The sequence below is a fragment of the Taudactylus pleione genome, unplaced genomic scaffold, assembly GCF_031769625.1.
Source record: "Taudactylus pleione unplaced genomic scaffold, aTauple2 ptg000019l, whole genome shotgun sequence".
Lineage (NCBI taxonomy): Eukaryota > Metazoa > Chordata > Amphibia > Anura > Myobatrachidae > Taudactylus > Taudactylus pleione.
Genome location: NW_028284421.1, coordinates 32099076 through 32115320, shown reverse-complemented (window position 1 = coordinate 32115320; position 16245 = coordinate 32099076). Strand labels below are relative to the sequence as shown.

Genomic DNA, 16245 nt, shown 5'->3' with positions numbered 1-16245 from the left:
TAAATCTAAGTACGCCTTTTTTAAAGATGTGAAGGGCGATGCCACAGTCTTTCCTCTTTCAGGCCAGTTAGTGGACCATTTAGAGGAGGCGTGGAAACAGCCTGGCAAAAGATACCAGCCGCAGAGGCGCCTGGCGGTGGCTTATCCGTTCGCGGATAATTATTTTGCAAAGTGGGAATCCCCTCCACAGGTGGATTCTCACGTGACCCGTCTTGTCCGTAGTGCCACATTGCCGATGCCATCCATGTCCTCCCTTAAGGATGCTACGGACCGCAAGGTGGAGATCTGCCTGAAGTCCGCTTATTCCCTTGCGGGGGGGGGGGGGGGGGCAGCACGACCGGCTATGGCCATTTGCTGGGTTGTCAGAGCGATGGAGCGCTGGGCGGATTCATTAGAGGCATCTTTTGATTCCGACTGTCCGGCCGAACAGGCGGAGTTGATTGGTAATCTCCGTGATTCGGCCACTTATATCAACGAGGCGGCCTTAGACATTAGTACTCTGGTGTCTAGAATTTCTTCAGCAGCGGTGGCTGCTCGTCGCACCTTGTGGCTGCGATCCTGAAAGGTGGACGCAGATTCCAAAAGGGGTCTGGAGGCGTTGCCATTTACCGGAGAAGTTCTCTTCGGTCCGGATCTGGATAAGATTGTGGCCACGCTGGCGGCAGCCAAATCGGCTTGTCTCCCGTCGGCCGCTGCTCCTTCTGGTTCTGGACCATCGTCCTTTCGGTCATCTAGGGCCCAGGGCAGGCCCAAACCACAGTCTTTTCCTCGACAGGCTGGCCCTAAGAAATCGGCCAAGCCCCGGAAGCAGGCATGGAGTACCAGACGTCCGGCCCCCAAGCCAGATGACAAGCCTGCGGCCTGACGGTCCGGGCCTCCCTTTGGGGGATCCCAAAGTGGGAGGCCGCCTGCTGCAGTTCGCCCAGTGTTGGTCGGTCACTACGACAGACACTTGGGTTCTCGATGTGGTCTCCCACGGGTACGCCCTCTCCTTCCGGCACAGACCCCCGGCTCGATTCTTCACCACGGGTCTACCATCAAACCGGAACAAGGCTACGGAGCTGCGGAAGGTATTGCACACTATGCTCCAGGCTGGAGTTATAGTGCCTGTTCCATTCTCCCAGAGGGGCCAGGGTTTCTATTCAAATCTTTTTTTGGTACAGAAACCCAATGGGTCGTATCGTCCGATTCTCAACCTCAAAGCTCTCAACAGGTCTTTGCGGGTACCGAAGTTTCGGATGGAGACACTACGGTCCATCATTCTGGCGCTGGAACCTGGGGACTACATGGTGTCATTGGACATACAGGACGCTTACCTGCATGTCCCTATTCTTTTGCGCCATCAACAGTTCCTCAGGTTTGCAATCCGCAACGACCACTTCCAGTTTCGGGCGTTACCTTTTGGCCTGGCGACAGCACCACGTGTGTTCACCAAGGTGATGGCGGTCATGGCGGCTTCTCTGCGGCTGCAAGGAGTCTGCATGTTGCCGTACTTGGACGACCTTTTATTGGTGGCAGGATCTCCAGAGCTCCTTCTACGCCACTTGGGCCTGACCATTGCGCTACTGCAACGGCACGGCTGGATAATCAACTGGCAGAAGTCCACTCTAATCCCGTCTCGGAGGATTCTGCACCTCGGAGCCTTATTGGACTCGGAACAGCAGAGGATCTTCATGACGGAGGAAAAGATCTCTGCTTTACAGTCGAGGGTGCGCAGTTGTCTGCTCAGTCGCCGGGTGTCTCTACACTCGGCGATGAGGTTACTGGGCTCCATGGTGTCGGTGTTCGACATGGCGGAATATGCCCAGTTTCACTCCAGACCTCTGCAGCACCTGATTCTGTCCAAGTGGAACGGGCTGCCGCAGTCTCTGAAGTCCCAGACAATTGTGCTCACCCCGGAGGTTCGCCTGTCCCTTGCCTGGTGGTTACAGACGACCCATCTCAGCGGGGGACGTCCGTTCTGGGTTCCAAATTGGGTCCTGTTGACAACGGACGCCAGTCTTCGGGGCTGGGGAGCAGTTTCGGGTCCACACTTGTTCCATTGCAGGTGGACGCCGACAGAAGCGGAGCTTCCAATCAATATCTTGGAACTCCGTGCGGTCTTCAATGCTCTCCAGCAGGCACATCGGGTTCTCCAGGGTCGCCCGGTACAGGTCCAGTCGGACAACGCTACCACCGTGGCCTACATAAACAGGCAAGGAGGAACCCGAAGTCGGGCGGCTCTCGTGGAGGTCTCTCGGATCCTGGTTTGGGCGGAGCGCAATCTTCCGGCCATATCAGCGGTCTTCATCCCGGGAGTGCTAAATTGGGAGGCGGACTTTCTAAGTCGCCAGGATGTTCATCCGGGGGAATGGTCCCTGCACCCGGACGTTTTTCAACTGCTGGTGGACAGATGGGGTCTTCCAGAGATCGACCTCATGGCGTCCCGGCACAACAACAAGTTGCCGGTGTACGGGTCTCGCACAAGAGACGAAGGGGCGTCTCTGGTGGATGCTCTGTCCGTCCGGTGAACGTTACGGTTCACATACCTGTTCCCTCCGGTCTCCCTTCTTCCACGGGTAATCCGGAAATTCAAACAGGAAGGAGGGACGCTCCTGTTGATAGCTCCCGCGTGGCCCAGACGGCACTGGTTCTCAGACCTTCAGGGTCTGTCCGTGGACAGTCCTCTGCGGTTGCCGCTACGACCGGACCTTCTGTCTCAGGGTCCTTGCCTTCACCCGGACCTGACTCGGCTGTCTTTGACGGCGTGGCTGTTGAGACGGCCATGCTGAGGTCCAGGGGGTTTTCCAGCTCGGTTGTGCGTACCATGTTGCGAGCTCGGAAACCGTCTTCCGCGAGGATATACCATCGCGTGTGGCATACGTTCTTCCAGTGGTGTCGACCGAGATGTTATGCACCGCGAGAGTTTTGTCTGTCTCGGATTCTCGCCTTCCTACAAGCGGGACTAGATCATGGGCTTCGCCTTGCTTCTTTGAAGGTACAGGTTTCGGCCCTGTCTGTCTGGTTTCACCGTAGGATTGCTACAATCCCGGATGTGCGTACCTTTATGCAAGGTGTTCTCCGCATTCAGCCGCCCTTTGTTCCACCTGTGGCGCCTTGGGATTTGGCTGTGGTCCTGAGGGCTCTCCAAGGACCGCCATTTGAACCACTGGGCTCAGTGGATCTTAAATGGCTGACAGCTAAGACTGTTTTCCTTCTGGCTATTGCTTCGGCCAGACGTGTTTCTGATTTAGGGGCTCTTTCTTGTAGACCCCCTTTCTTGGTTTTTCATGGGAACAGGGCAGTGCTCCGCACTCGGCCAGAGTTTCTTCCCAAAGTTGTTTCCCAGTTTCATGTTAACGAGGAAATCGTTGTTCCGGCCTTTAACTCACCGGGTGTTTCCGTGGGTGTGAAGCCTCTTTGGATGTTGTGCGGGCCTTAAGGACTTGTGTTGACCGCACCTCTTCGTTTAGGAAGTCGGACGCTTTGTTTGTCCTCTGTGGCTTCCATAAAAAGGGTTGGCCTGCCTCAAAGCAAACTTTGGCAGCCTGGATCCGTATGGCTATTTCTGAAGCTAATCTTCATGAAGGCCTACCGGTTCCTCCTTCTCTGAAGGCTCATTCCACTAGGTCTGTGGGTCCTTCGTGGGCAGCTTGACGTGGTGCCTCTGCAGTCCAGATCTGCAAGGCTGCTACGTTGTCCTCTGTCCATACCTTCGTGAGGTATTACAGGTTTGACACCTTCCCCTCTCAGGATGCTTCCTTCGGGCGGCGGATTCTCCTTTCTGCACAGGAGCGTCCCCACCCTTGAAGGATACTGCTTTGGGACATCCCCAAGGTATCCTGTGGATACCCTATGGACCCTGAAGTAGAAAATATGAGATATGGTAAGAACTTACCCTTGTTATCTCTATTTCTACGAAGTCCATAGGGTTCCACAGGACTCCCGCCCTGTCGCACCTGTGCTGCAGATGGGCTTTGCTCTGGTCACCGGTTTTTCCGTCTCCCTCTAGTGAGAATGTGATTCTTGTGTGTGTCCAGATCTTTTTTCTCTCTCTTCCTTCTCCTCCTCCGGCCTATGGCTTGGTAACTAACTGAGGTGCCTTGGCTCGGGGGCGGGGTATAGGAGGGGGACCTAGTGCATCCTGGGAGGCTGAAAGCTTAACTCTTTGGTGCCCGATGACTGACGTCACACCTATACCCCAAGGTATCCTGTGGAACCCTATGGACTTCGTAGAAATAGAGATAACAAGGGTAAGTTCTTACCATATCTCATATTTTCTACACTATATCACTATTTACTTTTCAGTCAGGTGTGTAAATATATGTTTATGTAACAAACTGCATTAGTCCATATGGCACATGAGAGCTAACCATGGTTTCTAATACAGCTAATGGGTCTCTTTGCAGGTTCTTATTTAACCCCTCTGCTGGATTGGACGAACACCTTATGCAGTTCAAGTTCCTGGGCATCCTTATGGGTGTGGCTATCCGTACCAAAAAGCCACTTGATCTGCACTTGGCCCCCCTGGTCTGGAAGCAGCTGTGCTGTATCCCACTGACATTAGAAGACCTGGAGGAGGTGGATCTGCTGTATGTGCAGACTCTCAATAGCATTCTTCACATTGAAGACAGTGGCATCACCGAGGAAACCTTCCATGAGGTACCAGCTCCTGCAGGTGGCAATGGCCAAATCAGACTGAGATGTTTATTTCTGGTGGTATACTGTACATGGAGAAGCAATTAGTGTTCTAGTAACAGTCAGTGATTGTGTTACAGGCATTTTATCCATGTATTATGTAGATCTGCTTTGGAGGAATCTATATTCGTCTTTTATAAACATATTGTGCTTGTATGGCAGAGATTTAAGGACACCAAGACACAATAGTTTTATTAACCATTGTAGTATTTGTATTAAAATTTGCATGGTCTTTGATCAAGTGCACAATAGTAGCAGCATTAAAGATACAATACCTGATTCATTTGTTTACCCCAGTATTTCACTTTCCAATCTTGTGTAAGGGCAGTGGTGTCATGTTAACATACACAGTGTGATCTAAATTGAAATGTAGAACACAATGATCTTGTAGTGGCATACTTAGACAAATGTTCACATGTTAGGCTATGTTAATCAGATATATCATATAGGCATGTGTGTCCACATTTATTGTCTGCCATTTATCTTTATCACCTCATACTGCAGTCATATTGTATTTCAACCGTGACTGTGCCATGGGTTATATGTGCCTAATTTGCTTAGATGGAAACAGCTTTGTATTATGTTTTATCTATTAAATTGTCTGCTATACATGGGAGCAGGTTGCTCAGAGGCTATATCCCTATTAAGTTTTTAATAAACTGATAATATTGAACTGGTGCACAGCCAAAAAACATAACGCTTTAACCATTACCAACCAATCAGGCAATTCATTTTATTATCTAAACTGTACTTCAAACATTACATTAATAATATGATTAGTTGAAGAGGAATGGAGAACTTTGTTTACTGCACAACTTTTCTGGTATATGTCCCTTCCATGGCTTATTAATCACAGTACGGTTTTATTTAAAATAGGAGTAAAGTACTGTTTTCTCTTATGCAGTTGGGGGCACTGTACCATAGAGCTTTCTGTTTTTCTTTTTGTTTGAGTTCCGCAGGGCAGGTTATTTTTTCTGTGCTGCCTTGGCAGCTCTTATTCCTTGGAGTTTTTTTTTTCAATTGGTTTACACTAATTGGACGCCTACAGCCTTGGCCATTTTGGTACTCAAGACGCACAATTCTTATGTTAGGTTTGCACAGATTTAAGATGGAGTCTTTGAGATCCGTCATCTACAGCATGGGACAAGTTCATGATATTCATGCATGTCAAAGATGTGGATTTGCATGTTCCAATCTGGGAAGATCACCATTGTCTTCTCAGATATGCGGTTTACTTCCAATTCTGGGCTGTGCCGTTAGGTTTAACAGCCCTTCAAGTCTTCATGAAACCTGCAGTTGTCACAGTGGCTCCTTTGAGAACTTTTAATCAAGGCACAGTTCCCGACACTGATCCAGGTTCATTACAAGTTGATGACACAGACATTGAACTTACATGATAGGATTATCAACTGCCAGAAATCCAATCTGATCCCCTCAGAGAGGTTTGTATACCTGGCATGCTGTTTGACGCGCAATAGCAGGTGTTGCCTCCAGGGGAAAACATAAACTCGCTACACAGACAATGTTTATTGGCTTACCTGTGAGATCGTGTGATGAGCAGAACTGACTGTTCCAGCGATCTCAGCCATGTTCATTCTAGGGGGGAAATTACTGGAAGGCTGATTACCTCAGCAAGTTTGTCCTTTACCCAGGACAGAAGACCTGGGTATCTTCCAATGATTTATGGAAATATGGGGTCAGCTGTACATATACTGTACATGATGACATCCAAGTTGGAGTGATTCTCCTCTGGCACTAGGGACCCACAGTTGTGTCTTGTTGGTCCTGTGGGATTACTCGTATGGTGATCTTTCCAGGAGTGCTCAAAAAGGTAAAAAGGCAAAGGGGTCTGGTGCTGTTAGTGGCAGTAGACTGAGCCAGTCAATTGTGGTACAGAGACATTTTTCTCTTGGCATCTTACTCTATGGAAGCATCCGTTAAGGGGCCATTTTACCTTGTCTGGTGTGGTAGTTGAAGCCATGATTCCTAAGAAAGCATTCTTAGGCAATTATTATTAGTGTAACGCTCAGGGTTAGAAAACATGTGTTTGCAAGGACATTAGGCTTCAGATTTCTTCAATAAGAGGTTAGCAGTCTTAATAGAGGTGCAAACTTTATGCACGATTCGACACAGTTGCCAACTACACTAGCTCCTTGGCATTAGAATTTAGTGTTTCCGGCTTTACAACAGTCTCCATTTAAATCACTTGTGTCACTTGATGTGAAGTTGTTTACATAGGTCATTTCTCTCCTGGCACGAAAGGTGTTGGAATTGGAAGCTATGGGGTAAATTTACTAAAGTGAGAGTTTTTAGAAGTGATGTTGCCCATAGCAACCAATCAGATTCTAGCTATTATCTTCTAGGAGGTGCTAGTTAAATGTTAAGTAGAATCTGATTGGTTGCTATGGGCAACATCACTTCTAAAACTCGCTTCTAAAAACTCTCACTTTAGTAAATTTACCCCAATGTGTTACAAATCTCAAAATCTTGATTGTCACGAGGATAGGGCTACTCTTCATACAAAACCATCTTTTCAGTCAAAGGTGGTTTCTAGGTTCTCCTTAAATCAGGACATTGTGATTCTAGCATTAGGTCAGAATTATTCTATGGAAAACGATTTCCCCCTCCATCCATCGCATGTGGTTAGGGTTCCAAGGATCTATGCCTACATTGGAGTGGGGAAATCGGTTCAATGTGAAGTTTCAGCAACATAGACCTTGGTCGGGCAACTGCCTGATACATATACTGTGTTTTGCTGCCAAGGGTGACTGTTACTGAAAATGCTGTGCACACTTAATAGGTGAACATACCTCATGTAGGCGAAGCTTTAGGGGAGTCCCCATGATCCTGTGCCCCAAAATTGGTTGAATAAAGAAACAGGATTTTTATAACTACATTCCATTTTTTTCTTCTTCCTCTAAATCCTTTTTAGTGACATGGAGTGCCAGCCCAAAGTATGCTTTTATTTCTTCCGTTATAGCATAAGAAAGTTACCTGGGACTGTGATTGCTTTCTCTCATGCTGGGAATAAATGTCAGAATGTCTGCCAGACCCACCGCCATTATATCTGACAAGCTGAAGCCATCTGATATCCTGGCCATACACTGTGAGATATTTCCCAGTATATGCCCACAATATCTGTTTTCCTCCCCTGTGAAGGAACAGGGGAAATGTTGGGTGGTTGGCAGTGGCAGTATCAACACCTACACTGCCTGATGTGGCTGACTGATTATTGATGTTTTTGGACATGCTGGACAATTTCAGCATGTCTGACAGACCGATAATTAGTGGTCCGTCACGGCAATACACTGTACAGCTATCTGGGCTATCAACCTATATCAGCCAGAAAATTGTATAATGTATGCCCAGCAAAAGTCTATGTTCTGTACCCAGGCCCATTGAGACAGCCACTGGGTACTGAAGAGGGCGTGGACAAATCTGGGCTGCATAACCACACCTCCACTGGGGAAAAATGGAAAATACTACATGCAGCACAGTGAAGGTCTCCCCAATCTGTACGGTATCGGTACCTGCTTCCCGCTCAGCACCCTTGTGTTGGTGGGGGGAGATATAGATTTCCTTGCAGGATGGGGATGTATTACAAGAATATTTAAAGTGCCAAAGTCTTAACAGCAGTACATGGTGCAATGCATCCTACTGGAAACTTATTTATGCCACATTGTATGGTGTTGATAAACTGCTCACGCATCAGAAACATTCAAATAGAAAGAATACTGTAGTTTCAGTACTGTTGTATCATTTGCCTTATTTCAGATGATTCCTCTTGATTCTTTTGTGGGTCAAAGTGCTGACGGAAAAATGGTGCCCATTATCCCTGGAGGGAATAGCATCCCACTGACTTTCTCTAACCGCAAGGAATATGTGGAGAGAGCAATAGATTACAGACTGCATGAGATGGACCGACAGGTGAGGGGACACCCGGAACACAGACGCTATGATTTCATGCTATACAGATTAATGTATGTAATAATATGCATAGATATCAACCTTTCTCATAACAAATATTACATTTAGATGCCTGTTTCACACTAGAAATGCTCATTGTCAGAATTCTATTTCATGTAAAAGGTTCCTGCTAAATTGTTAGAATGTATTTTACCATAAGCAGCAAGCTCATTCTGTAATTTACAGGCCCTTTAGGCAAACTGAGGTACACATTCCTTAAATCCGTATACACAATGCTGAGTGGACTGAAAGGATAGACTTAAGAGACCATTCTAGTGCAGGACACTTGAAATGTTGCTAATGATTTCATAATTACAAATTGCGGTCACAAATATGGATTTGTGTGACCAACATATTAGCCTTTTTGGATGGCTCAGGGACCACCTTTTTTGATGGCTGCTACTGTACCACTGATCGTACAGTCTGTGCCCCATGGGAAGCTTTCTTACTCTTCTCATAAACGGTATGCCCCGAGACACATACACACCACTGTGTAACATCAATTACCATCTTTAGAAACTGTGACTATTCGGTTGTATGCAGGATACATGTAACAGGAGGTAAGTCCCACCCAGTTTCAGTATTAAAATTGGCAACCTTTCTCTGTCCCAAAGCTCCATTCTGCTGTGTCTCCCTGTATGCAGCTGTCTGCACAGGAATATTTATTCTAGCCCCTGTAGCAACAGCAAATGAATGTCATATTCCCTGTGTAGACTGATTTCTAAACACTAATAGATATTAATTGACTTTTTCTGTGCTGTTCAGGTAGCAGCTGTTCGAGAGGGTATGTCATGGATTGTTCCAGTTCCCCTGCTCTCACTCCTCACTGCCAGACAGCTAGAACAGATGGTATGTGGGATGCCAGAGATCTCTGTAGAAGTCCTGAAGAAGGTGGTGCGGTACAGAGAAGTGGATGAACAGCATCAGCTGGTACAGTGGTTTTGGCAGACACTGGATGAATTTTCTAATGAGGAGCGGGTCCTGTTTATGAGATTTGTTTCTGGCAGATCTCGGCTTCCAGCTAACACTGCCGACATCTCGCAGCGCTTCCAGATCATGAAGGTTGATAGGGTAAGTGGACTTTCATTTGGGTCTTTAAATAAGAGCGCCAGTTTTTATAACTAGATTAGTGAAATGCTTACGGAAAAATATATGCTCTGGTCCCATAGTAATAGGAAGTAAGACGTTGCCTTACCATCAGTTTCTATTACCACAAGATTACTGTGATCGTACAGATGTCACTCACTCTACAATGGCACATACAATACTGTGTAAAAGTTTTAGGCAGGAGTGGGAAAAAATGCAGAAGTAAGAATGCTTTCAAAAATAGAAGTATTAATAGTTTATTTTTGTCAATTAAAAAAAATGCAGTGAATGAACAGAAGAGAAATCTAAATCAAATCTATATTTGGTGTGACCACCCTTAGCCTTCAAAACAGCATTATTTCTTCTAGGTACACTTGCACACAGTTTTTGAAGAAACTCAGCAGGAAGGTTGTTCCAAACATCTCGGGGAACCAACCACAGATCTTCTGTGGATGTAGGCTTGCTCAAATCCTTCTCTCTCTTCATGTAATCCCAGACAGACTCTGTGGGGGCCATATTATCACTTCCAGGACTCCTTGTTCTTCTTTACGCTGAAGATAGTTCTTAATTAATTTATTTATTTATTAACAGTTTCTTATATAGCGCAGCAAATTCCGTTGCGCTTTACAATTTGAATCAAGATTAACATTATACTGGGTTGTAAAAGCCATAAAAGACATACATACATGACATACATAAGGGTAAGAGGGCCCTGCTCGCAAGCTTACAATCTATAGGGAAATAGGTGTTGATACACAAGGAAAGGTACTACATATTGCAAATTGGTCCAGCCCGATTGCAGATATTCTTGGTGTGCTGTATAATCCAATTACACTGGAAAGTTGGCCTAGGGTTAGGAGGATGTTAAATTGAAGAAAGAGAAGATGTTATAGGTGTTTACTATAAGAAGAGAGTTAGATAGGGAGCTATAAAAGGTTAGGTGGGCGGTCCTGGAATCTGATAAGCTTGTCTAAAGAGGTGAGTTTTCAGTGAACGCTTGAATGTTTGGAAACTAGTGGAAAGTCTTATTATGCGTGGGAGGGCATTCCACAGGGTGGGTGCAGCCCGAAAAAAGTCTGTAACTGTGCATGGGAACAAATAATGTGCGGGGATGAGAGACGCAGATCTTGTGCAGAGATGTCGGGTTGTAAGATATTTTGAGATAAGTGAAGAGATGTATGTTGGTGTGGTTTGGTTAATAGCTTTATGTGTTAGTGTAAGTATTTTAAATTGCATACGGTAGAAGACCGGCAGCCAATGGAGGGACTGACAGAGTGGATTAGCAGACACTGAACATTTGGTGAGAAAGATCAACCTCGTAGCTGCATTCAAAATGGATTGTAGTGGGGAGAGCCTGTTTTTGGGAAGACCAATAAGGAGACTATTGCAATAGTCAATGCGGGAAATTATGAGTGCGTGTATTAGAGTTTTTGCAGTGTCTTGCGTAAGATATGGTCGAATTTTGGCTAGGTTTCTTAGATGTATGTAACAGGATTTAGAGACAGATTGAATGTGGGGAACAAAAGACAGTTCAGAGTCAAGGATCACACCTAGGCAGCGAGCTTGTGGGGTGGGGTTGATTGTCGAGTTGTCAACTGGCTGTATGTTTGGGGTCATTGTCCTGCTGCAGAATAAATTTACTGCTGCAGTATAAATTCGGAGCCAATCAGACGCCTCCCTGATGGTATTGCATAATGGATAAGTACCTGCCTGTATTTGTCAGCGTTGAGGACACTTTTAATCCTGACCAAATCCCCAACTTCATTTGCTGAAATGCAGCCCTAAACTTGTAAGAAACCTCCACCATGCTTCACTGTTTCCTGTAGACACTCATTATTGTACTGCTCTCCAGCCTTCGATGGACAAACTGCCTTCTGTAACACATTTTGACTCATCAGTTCAGAGCATCTCCTGCCATTTTTCTGCACCCCAGTTCCTATGTTTTTATGCATAGTTGAGTTGCTTGGCCTTGTTTCCACGTAGAAGGTATGGCTTTTTGGCCGCAATTCTCCCATGAAGATCACTTGTGGCCAGACTTCTCCGAACAGTAGATTGGTGTACCTGGGTCCCACTGGTTTCTGCCAGTTCTGAGCTGATGGCACTGCTGGACATCTTCCGATTTCGAAGGGAAGTAAGCATGATGTGTCCTTGGATGACCACTGCGTCTACGGTCCTCAATGTTACCCGTTTCTCTGTGCTTCTTCAAAAGAGCTTGAACAGCACATCTTGAAACCACAGCCTGGTTTGAAATCTTTGCCTGGGAGAGACCTTGTGATGCAGTGTAACTACCTTATGTTTTCTTGGCCGAACACTATTAACACTTCTATTTTTGAAAGCATTCTTACTTTGCAACATTTTTCCACACCTGTCTATTTAAATAATCAGGCCACTATTACAAATGAGATTGATGTGCATTTTATGTGTGTAATTTAAAGCAGGGTATTGTTTAATCAGGTTATTGTCTTGCTAATTTTCAGTTTATAGAATGTGGGCATGACTTTCTATTTTGTTAGTAACAAAAGACATCTCTGTCCCCCGGAAGTGCTGAGCTGCCTCCTCCAGAAGCTGGCTCTATGACTCCCAGGACAGACCTGCTATCCATGTCATATGTGTTACACAGCTGTATGCTTGGTAGTGGGTAAAGCACAGTAAAGACTTTTGCTGGCAGTGCCTTTTTCTCAATCCCAGCTGCAGTATAATATAGTGGCTCTTTGTGGGTAATTGTTCTGTATCTTGCAATATAACACATTTACTGTTTACTGCCTCTGTATCCACAGCCTCACGACAGTCTGCCTACCTCACAGACCTGCTTTTTTCAACTCCGACTCCCTCCATACTCGAGTCAGCCAGTGATGGCCGAACGTCTGCGCTATGCAATCAACAACTGCCGATCCATTGACATGGACAATTATATGCTGTCCCGCAATGTGGATAATGCTGAGGGATCAGACACAGACTACTAACTTCCACACCCGCACTCCAGGAGGGGGGGGGGGGGGAAGTTACACCAGGCATTTTACAACACCTGCAATTTTTCTTTTAATAACAGAAAAAAATTACATGTTTTTATTTAATATCTCTTTGCGTTATTGTAAAATGAAAGTGAACTCGCCCTTCCCTCAATCAGCTGAATAGAAGTATAAGTTGCATGGAGAGCAGATTTTCTGTTAAGGGACAGGGTAAGAGGCCAGGGGTTGGTAAGGTTTTCCAGGTGCCCCTGGTCAGTGCTGTACTTGAATATTGTACATTGGTGCACTGTTCACCCCCAAGAACAGTTTTACATGATTATTCCTATTTTTTTGTTTTAGTTTGGAAATTGCCTGTGCAGGACTAGTTATGCAGGAAAATAATAAAACAAACTGAAGGAATAGGTTGTTCTTGATTGTCTTTAATATTTATATATAAATGACAAAGAGTATCTTCACCTATGATATAATATTTTAATTCATATATTGTTACATAAATGAATAGAGAATATTTGGGGTACTCACAAACTGTGATTGTAATGATTGTGAGTCCCTTATTAAAAATTGGAAATAATACTGGCCCTTACCAAACAAGTATAATATATGAGAATAATACCTAATATCTCCTGTAAAGGTGCAGCTATGTTCTCAGGTGGCCATCACCAACCACCTTACGGACACATAGAGATAAAACAATGGTACAAGTGCCCCCTTGTCAGTGTATGAAACCAGATGGAAACATGAAATACTAATAACGGTGAGGATATTGTACTACAGCGGACAAGACTGAAATGGTATTTTACCAGTCTTTATCTATGTAACGTTTGGTAGACATTTAAGTGTTTAAATACACCTAACATGACATGAATGTGTCACCGTGGTAAAATACCATTTCATTCTTGTCTGCTATATTACAATAATCTCACAGTTTTTGGTATTTCTCCTTCATCCACTAGGGGACACTGGAGTTCAAGACAGTGGGGTATAGACGGTGGTAGAGTAGAGCCTGGCACTTTAAATAATTTAGAAGTGTGACTGGCTCCTCCCCCTCTATGCCCCATCAGCCCCAGTTTTTAGAATGTGCCCAAGAGAGTTGGTCACATAGGGCTGAACTCCAGCCCACACTTAGTAATTTTTTCTTTATTTCACTTTATTTTATAGCTTTCACAAAGCATTGAGGACAGGCTGATAGAGAACTGCGTCTGTTAGCCTGCTACATGGGGGCATCAGGAGACCCGCCACCACTAATAAAGAGTGCGTGTCCGGGTCCCAGGCACCCTGGTAGTAGCTAAGGGAGGGACACGCCACAGCTTAATATAGAAGCTGTGTCCGTGCTTCCATATGCCTAGCCACAGCCCTGATGCCAGCAGTGGTAAGTATAATCTCTTCCCCTGACTAGCAGGGGACTGAGATAGATCTGCGGCCCCTCCGCCCCCATATAGCTGAACTACTGAGCTCAGCAAACTACCAACCTGGGTCCTTATATTAGAAGGTCCCCGGTTCTATGCACGGCATAGAAAATTTTCTTTATGCCAGAGTTAACAAGGGGGGCAGAGCCACCGCGTATAGTCGCGCGTCCCAGTCATAATCTCCCTCATGAGAAGGACTGTAATAGCATCCCTGCACTCTCCGTGCAGGGACACCGCTATCCTGCATCTGTGACAGCGCGGTGCCTTGCCGCGGTTGTCATTTACAGTGAGCCAACTCTCTCTGCAATAGAGGCGGTCTGTTGCTGCAACCCCCCCCCCCGCACTACCTTCTCCCCGAACTAGAGAGACAATTCCCGGTCAGTATACCGGAGTGAGCGGGGGCGGAGCTTATTAGGGCGCGTCACGCATTCTAGCGGCGCCATCTGTAGGTGGGTTCTCCCTCTTCTGTGCGCTTCACTGTAAATCATAGCTCCGGTTCCAGTGGAGAGCTCCTAAGCAGCGGCGTTCTCAAGGAGGCGCCGGCTTCAGGTTAGGCGGGCTGCTGAAGTTGGGCCCGCTGTAAGGAGGCATGGGGTGCGGCCCTTGTTGCGGCTCCTTACAGAGCAGCCAAATGTAAGGACCCTAACGGGTATTCAATTTGGAGCGAAAAAGTCTGTGCTGAACTTTTCGCTCCACATCGCTGATTTTCCTGGGATAAAGCATCGGTCACGCGCCCGCTTTATCCCCGTATTCAATTAAAAAGCTACGAAAAAGGGAGCCGGCGAAATAGGATCGCCGAAAAGAAACGGGATTTACCTGGAATAAGTGGTAGGACCCCCCTAAAGCTGTCAAAACATGGGGGATCACTATGGGTACCCCCGTTTTAGCCTGCAAATGAAAGTCGGGGTTTTAAATAGCCGCAGCAGGTGTTTTTTTTTCCTGACATCGAAGAAAGTGTTGCAGAAGAGCACTTAGGTTATTTTTTTTGTTTTTTTAAGTGGTCCCATCAAATTTGGGGTACATGAAAATGGGTACTGGCATATTTTTAAGTCCCTATAGTGTTTATTTTAAATTTCTGCAAAAATGCACCTGCCGCTAATAGCCTACTCTAGAATACACCTGCCGCATACTTACAGAATAGCCCTGAACCTATTTCCCTATTTTTAAATACTTTTTTTCCTTTTTTTTTTCACCCAAAATTTTTCAATTCACTTTTTGGGGTGTCCCTATTTTTTTTTAAAACTTTTTTGACAGTTCTTTTTTAAATGTCATTCCCAGGGGTACAGGCTACTTTTTTTAAGCCTGCACCCCTAAACCCCAATTCTGCACTTTTTTTCGCCACCTATTCAGTGGTGAAAAGTTATCCCCGTTTTTATTCAAAGACTGCGAAAAGTCTTTGAAATTGAATACGGGTATAATTGAAATCGGCGAAAATGATGTAATCGGCGATAATTTATCAGCGATTCCGAAATTTTCGTTTCAAATTGAATACCCCTGTAAGAGTCAGCAGCTTGCGCCGGGGGGCTCCATTCTCGGCGATGTAGGGGCGGGACTGAGGGCCTGATTCAGAGCTGGACGCTATTTGCGCTCGCTCGTTCAGAAAAAGGGGCCGGCTACTTAAATTGAGCGCTCGCTCTTTGCGGTCTGTTGACGCCTCTATGTCTGAGCGAGCGAGCGAAACATGCGCTTGCTATTTTGTAAAGACGCCCCTTTGCCGTTCGCATCATACGTCATCTCCGCTATTTATTAGATTAATCGAGTACATCGAAAGGCGTCTGAACTGCTCGCAGTGCTTGTGGTTGGATTTTCCTACCGCAATCATGCGAACAGTTCAGGCTAAGAGACAACCAAGTGACGTGGCCGATTACGCTGCTTTGTTAATTATGCACACCCTTAAAATGCCCGTTTTGACCGTTTGGCACGCCTGCGTTCGGATCACCACTCCCCGTTTTCAAGCACCTTCCCCTGTTACCACCCACAAACGCCTCATCCTGTCACTCAAATTAGCAGGCACTCGCTATTTTGCGAATACACGATTTCCGACCGCACTGACTGGTTGGCGCATGCGCATTACGACCCATGCGCAGATGTGCGAACATCGCTCGGAGCGAGCGAGCGGCCGCTTACGAGCGGCTCTGAAT

At 46.0% G+C, this 16245-nt stretch overlaps 1 protein-coding gene across 12 annotated transcripts in view; it reads left to right on the top strand.

The window, feature by feature from the left end:
- Positions 1 to 13097, top strand: part of HERC1 (HECT and RLD domain containing E3 ubiquitin protein ligase family member 1) — a 305583-nt gene extending 292486 nt beyond the window's left edge. For all 12 annotated transcript variants that reach the window (XM_088446526.1, XM_088446573.1, XM_088446582.1 and 9 more), the window contains exons 76-79: positions 4389 to 4641; positions 8452 to 8604; positions 9409 to 9714; positions 12507 to 13097. In XM_088446526.1, the coding sequence (XP_088302652.1) occupies positions 4389 to 4641; positions 8452 to 8604; positions 9409 to 9714; positions 12507 to 12692 (898 nt within the window). In that variant the 3' untranslated portion in view covers positions 12693 to 13097. The remainder of the gene's footprint in view (positions 1 to 4388; positions 4642 to 8451; positions 8605 to 9408; positions 9715 to 12506) is intronic.
- Positions 13098 to 16245: the final 3148 nt, after the last annotated feature.